Here is a 6,798-nt window from a genome sequence, read left to right on the forward strand (position 1 = left end):
TTAATTTGATTGGAATGCAAGGAAACATCTGAGAAACTTTATAAGATCCATGGTATTAATGATCTTGCATACAAAGATGGAAGCCTCTTTATTGCCCACGCAGTGTTTTGCCTAGAAGTCCATATGGCCACCGTGATCCAAAGACAGTTGTAAAAAAGGAAAACTACACACACAACATCCAGACCCCGAGGAACATGCCCAGTGGGCCGGCCCTGTTTCAGCGAGCCTTCCCCCGTCCAAAGAGGTCGAGAAATGACAGAGTTTCAGAGTTGCAGATTTCCGTGCTCGGACACAGGGACACGTATAGGGACACATACAGTAGCTGCGTAATGGAGCGGAGGCACCGCTCAAAAAAAATTACAGCATCAAAAAAGTGGTGGTACTTTTACAAACTACTCCTATGTTTGGAATCATGTTGCTCCGTGGTAACAGCCAGAGTAATCTAGTAAGAGAGTGGTGACACGCTTTGATCTCGCCGCAAAGCGGGTGCCTATGGGCTATAGTTCCAAACATTACTCCTATGGCTGGAACTATTCCATTGAGATAGAATGAGCACTTCCGCATTCCATTGTTACAATGCGAGTCAACGGGAGTGTCATTACTCTCTTACTAGATTACTCTGGTAACAGCAGGATGGGTACGACCTCGCGTCCCATTGTGGACAAAAGTGCAAAGACCTGTCCATCGCTGCTTGCAGCTTCAATACTTCAATTAAGATATTCAGGTGTATTTTCCAAAATGACTGCACATAAATGTACTGCATACATGTACTTAAGCCTCAGTCTTATGCTGCTGGCAGATAGAAATGTCCCGGCAACCCTGTACGGGACCAGAAATAAATTGTACTATCATACATAAGAGATATTAATAATGTGACAAAGCCCAAGGACAAGGCAGAAATGACCATATGCTGAGCTGTACATCATGGATGCACTGAGTGGGATCCATGCTGTACGACGAGGTTAAGCTATGCTGCCAGATAGTGCCTGTTGTACTCTCAGCACAGAGAAAATGCTATCATCAGTACATCACAAAGACTGTCAGAGTTTTATGTCCAACTTAGCCTCAGCATAGAAAGCACACCGTGCCTTACCCTCAGGTCTCATCTTACCATTCCAGACAGCTTTGCCCTTTTGGTAACAAAAGAAAGTCTGCATTTACTGCATAAACAACTTGCCTCTCATCAGAAACCTTTTCTAATCAACACGCTGGTCGAACAAACTCTCACCAGAAATCATGCCTTGCTTTCCAACTAAGTAAGTTTTAACTCTTAGAATGGGGGGTGGTGCATCTTACCCTCAGCATTGAAAACATGGTGAAGGTCCCCCCAGAGGTCGAACCAGCCAGACCAGTACTCCATCACCATCTTAGGCTTCTGAGGCTAAGGGAGGGGACATTATTGATTTGGTGCTCTGTGGTAAACAATCGCTTCAATGTAGCCACTGAGATGCCTAAATTGTAGTTGCTTTCCAAAAGTAAATGTCTTCTGTGAGAACAACAGATTACACAGAGAAATCTATAAATAAATGCAGTAGAGTGTTGAGAATGTTTAAGATAAATATTCTACACAAGCTCTTGTATCTATTACAAGTAAGACGCGCGAACGCGGGAAGCGAACGCAGCTCGTAAATTGCAATAACAATTAGAATAAATTATGTATTTTTTTAAGGTTTTTTTTTAAGTTCTCTTTTTTATTGTATTATTTTTTTTTAAGTTAAGTTTTTTTAAGTTATTTTTTAGTGTGTGTGTATGTGTGCGTGCGTGCTTTTTTAAAGTTTTCTTTAAGTTTTTTCTTTAAGTTTTTTTTTAAGTTACGTTTTTTTAAGTTAAGTTTTGTGTGTGTGCGTGTGTGTGTGTGTGTGTGTGTTTTGTGTGTGATACAGCTGCGCCCTCTGGTGGCGGGCGGGTGGTGTTACAGTGTGACACACACACACAGACAGACAGACAGACATGTTCTGCTAGTTCTCATAGTTAGTGCTCACTGCATTCGCAATCACTACGTTCGCAATTATTTTCTCTGTTACAAGTTTCTCAGAACCATTTGGCCATTGTTCTAATCTGAACTGAATTTGAGTAGGTCAATATACATCTAGAAATAGATAGGTCATTTTTCTGTCTACAAAGTTACAAACATTTAATAAACTTCATCTTGTCACAAAGCTTCAGCTGATGCAGTGTTATGGATGGCGATAAATGAGATGCCCACAGCTCAGGCAGTGATATGGAAAAGGAGTGCACATTCACTCACTTGTATTGCATCCAGATACTTGATGCCTTCTGGGTTCAATTTTTGAAAGTTGATGGTTTCCAGAACTTGAGACAGAGGAGAGCAAATACAATGTTATGATTATTGCAAAACCGATACAGTGACTAGTCTACGCTGTCTTTGTGTCTTGAGGCGGTCTGAATTACCCTGTTGCAGTTCGGCGCATGCCGAGTCATTGAGTAGCAAGTGAATCAACTTCCAATCGCAAGCAACAAGTAACAGTAACAGTAACTCCCCCAGAGTTACTGTCGAAGTGTCCTTGAGCAAGACTCTGAACCCCTAATTGCTCCTGATGTGCTGGTTGGTGCCTTGCATGGTTTCCGCTGCCATCGGTGTATGAATGTGCGTGTGAATGGGTGAATGTAATGCACAATCTCTGTAAAGCGCCTTGGCTAAAAGGTGCTATATAAATGCACCATTTACCATATAAATGCACCATTTACAAAGCATGTGTGATTACAAAACACATTGCACACACTAATCTGCCATTTACAATGTATACATATATATATATACACACACACACACACACACACACACACACACACACACACACACACACACACACACAATATGATAGGTTTAACTTGAAATGCTGTGGAAATGGTAAACTATCTCTGCTCCTTGCCTTGATTGGTCTGTCACCATCTGTCACTGTCCAAATATAGGGATGGCCCAGAGTGTATAACTGTCCAGTTTTAGACAGTTTTATACAGTCATTGCAAACCACGGTTTCAGGATTATTTTGCAAGTGGTTGCAAGTTTCAGCTCATTGCATTGTGAATCATTGATGTGGACTGTAAAAAAAAAAAAAAGAATCTGTATCCTATAAAGAAGACACTTGACATCTTAGGACCCTGATGGACCCCCATCTTAGGATCCCATCTTAGGATCCTTCCTCCAAAGGACCACCATGGAAACAAGCCTTCAAGCTGTTTACTACTTTTGAATTAATTTTCAATCAATACTGTAGCACGAAAACAACTATGGTATTTCGCCATTGTGAAAGCCAAACCGCCCCATTGCTATAAAGAACCCTTTTTGTTAGGCGTGTGCGTGCCTGCGTGCGTGCGTGCGTGCGTGCGTGTGTGCGTGCGTGCGTGTCTGTCTGACTGACTGACACAATACCTCCTTTGACTCCACCGAGTTTTAGTCCTTCCTGGTTGTCTGAGGTCAGCAGCAGCTCTGTGATGCCTCTCGACAACAAGACCTGAACAAAATATATAAATTATAAAACAAAACATGGTGAATACAATTTTCAAATGCAATTGCTGTCTAGACTCTGGACTGTTTTGGATGCAGATGCAAGCAACACAGTCCAAACATGCACGCATGAGTGAGTGCGTGTGCGTGCGTTTGTGTTTAAGCCAACACCGAAGACCAAGGCTTTTATATTCCCAGCAGGGAAAATAAAACCTTGTATGCTTTGGGTTGCTGAGAAGCACAGAACGTAATAATATTACATCACTGTTAAACATACATATAGATAGATACTGTACTGTACATATAGAGCCAAACACAGAAACATGCAAAGAACTAGCTTTGTGCGTGTTGGGAATGTCACTTATGTATGTATGTAAAATGATGCTTACCTCCTTGATGAAAGGCATATATTCCGTATCTTTGGCATATGAGCCATATTCATTCTCCACTTGAATGCCTATAATTGGGCCACCCTTGGAGTACTGCATTTCAATTAGCGGGAAAAATGAATAGAAAGCATGTCTTAGGGCTTGACTTCAGTACCTTTGACATTATTGCAATTTAACATTAAAGACCTCATGAAATGGAAATCAGAGCTCATTTAACCCATTTTGGGCGGGATCCCCTTTTGGTGTTAGCATTATGTTATGCTTTAGCTATTGCAAAATAGCAGATCTACAAGCTCATAGCGCGCCACCGAGTGGCGCGCTACGAGCTTGTAGATCTGCTATTTGACACTGACATAGAAACATAGCTTTTTCAGAAAACTGTCAGGATGTAGAAGACATTTTTAGAATCGGATCTCAGGTCAAAATGGGTTAATAAGGTATGGCTCTGGGAAGAAAAGGAGATACTGCAAAGGTTATATGACCAGCATAGGGAGCGTACTGTATTGCACTGTATATTATCCCTTGGGTGAAAATGCAAAGCAAATGCTCACTTCTACATCTTATTGCATAGTGTTGGAGAGGTGATGATAATAAGATTAAATTATGATTACAATCAAATGGTCATCACACCACCTGTTCTTTACTAGTTTCACTTTGCCTGGCCTGATAAGCTGCAGTAAAATTATGTATTAGCACAAATCTGTCTGCAATATTACCCAATAAATTAAGCCAGTTTGCAAAGAGATTGCAATCGAATATTACACCTCCAATTGCAGACAACTCACATTTACCAAAAGAGCAGTGTGAAAATTGACCTTGGCTTTGGGCTGTGTGAGGGGAAATGCCAACTTGATAACTACAACTCATGCTCTCAACCTCTGCCTTCCCTGTACTAGCATACGGTAGGCAGCAGCAGACCGAAACAAGGGATGGTTACAAATTATTGCAAATAATTTGACCTGTACTGTCATCATGATACAAATGAAAGGTTAAAGTGGCTGTGACATCCAAAAAAGGACATAATAGGCCTATCTAATTAGCTAATAATTTGATGATGTCACATCGGGAATGTAAATCTAAACTAATGAAATTAATCTTAATGTATGTACCGTTACTACTGTATGTACTGTCTGTCGGGTCGGTCTCTCCTTGCCCGCACCAGCTTCCTTGCACTAAACCAGGAAGGGACTTAACTCATCCACCGCTAGATGGCAGTAGCGATAGTTCAGCTCCTGCCACCATAGACTCGTTCTATTTCTTTAGAACGGGAGTTGTAAGATTTGTGGTAAGTCATGATTATTATAATGTTATCAATTAATGCCCCTTTAAAAATCAGTTAAATCAGTCTTTGGCAGTAAGGGATTTCATGAAGAATCTGTTAAATCAGTACTTGACATATTATATTTTATTTGTAAATCTGTGCATATGAAATATCATGTAATAGGATCTTTAACGATGGCTGTATGCCAATGTGTCATCAATAAATTGAATCTAAGAAGAGAATTAAATCCGCAGTCTCAGTAGTAGTAAGAGTCTTGTTTAATAATGATGAAGATCCGCACAGCAGCAGCAGTCAAACTAGACAAACATGTTTCGGCGTGCAGGCCTTCACTAGTGTCAGAATTCTGATACTCACAATTCTGACACTGACGAAGGCCTGTGCGCCAAAACGTGTTTGTCTGGTTTGACTGCTGCTATTGATCTTAATCATTATTAAACAAGACTTACTACTACTGAAAGTGCGGATTTTATTCTCTTCTTATACGTTATCTTTGAATCTGCACCCAGCACACGCCTGAACCCTGTCTGAGTCTGAGTCTAGCCTTTCCCCTGAAGTGAACTGTAAATTGAATCTAACCCATTCAGTACCATTCAATCAACACCAGCAAATGAAAATGCATCCTTCTTTGGACCAATTGCATTTTACACCACAGTACAGAAACTACCTGATATGGAACAACTCTAGTGATGAGCTGATCAAAGAAGGAATTGACTGCCTCGGTAAAACCAGGATATGTTGTTCTCAAACGCATGTTCTCGTCCCGCAGCAACCAGCTGAGAAGAACATCACAGACACGTGTTCAAATTAATCCATTGAGACCTGGAACGCATCCATGTCACGTTAGCGTTAGCGTTTTAAACATTATGTTATAATTTAGCTATTGAAAAATAGCAGATCTACAAGCTCATAGCGCGCCACCGAGTGGCGCGCTATGAACTTGTAGGTCTGCTATTTTTGAAAAATCGTTAAAATGTGCCTCAAATCTTTCCGAAAATTGTCATGATTTAGAAAACTTTTTTTTTTAAATTTCGACGTCAGGCCTGAATGGGTTAATATACACTGTTGATGAACACTGTTGATGAACACTTCTTCAATGTGCTGCACAGTGAACCGTACAACTCATTAGCTCGGTTGCTATCAGCGATCATTACATTGATAAAGCATAACTATCATCAGATGTGAGGCCCTCCAGTCGCTCTTTCTGCACCAACAAATACAACTGTTTGATCATTATCAGACATGATCAATGTTAACCGCTCTTTCCCTGAAGCAAAAACCTCTCCAAAAATATCAGCATTCAAGAATATCTCCTTTCTATTCAATTTGCTGTAGAGGGAAAAAGGAGTCCTTTGGTCCCAATCTTAACTAATAATTCCTGAGATTGTCCTGACTCCTTAAACTTTGATGACAAAATTTGAGGAGAAATGTGTGGACGGAATGCGCCCTCTGGTATCGCGCGCTGTGATTGGCTGGAAGGTGTGTCATTCTGCGCTGTGATTGGCTGAGCATCGCATAACGGGTGTGCCACATGAGCCAATACAAGTGGCAGAGAGAGGGGGGTGACAAGAATGACGTGGAGGAGAGAACACACCCCCAGCGCCCACAGCGTCCTGGTGGGAATTGACCTGCTATCGGTTAGGCGACAGCGCTACCGACTG

At 41.2% G+C, this 6,798-nt stretch overlaps 1 protein-coding gene across 3 annotated transcripts in view; it reads right to left on the reverse strand.

Annotated features, from left to right (window-relative positions):
• Window positions 1-6,798, reverse strand: part of LOC306932447 (beta-galactosidase-1-like protein 2) — a 39,542-nt gene that overhangs the window by 23,360 nt on the left and 9,384 nt on the right. For all 3 annotated transcript variants that reach the window (XM_079514268.1, XM_079514269.1, XM_079514267.1), the window contains 5 exons: window positions 5,805-5,913; window positions 3,859-3,951; window positions 3,395-3,476; window positions 2,249-2,313; window positions 1,297-1,381 (listed from right to left, as the gene is read on the reverse strand). In XM_079514268.1, coding sequence (XP_079370394.1) covers window positions 1,297-1,381; window positions 2,249-2,313; window positions 3,395-3,476; window positions 3,859-3,951; window positions 5,805-5,913 — 434 coding nt within the window. The remainder of the gene's footprint in view (window positions 1-1,296; window positions 1,382-2,248; window positions 2,314-3,394; window positions 3,477-3,858; window positions 3,952-5,804; window positions 5,914-6,798) is intronic.

This window comes from Electrona antarctica, assembly GCF_951216825.1.
Source record: "Electrona antarctica genome assembly, chromosome: 11".
In the NCBI taxonomy this organism is placed as follows: Eukaryota; Metazoa; Chordata; class Actinopteri; order Myctophiformes; family Myctophidae; genus Electrona; species Electrona antarctica.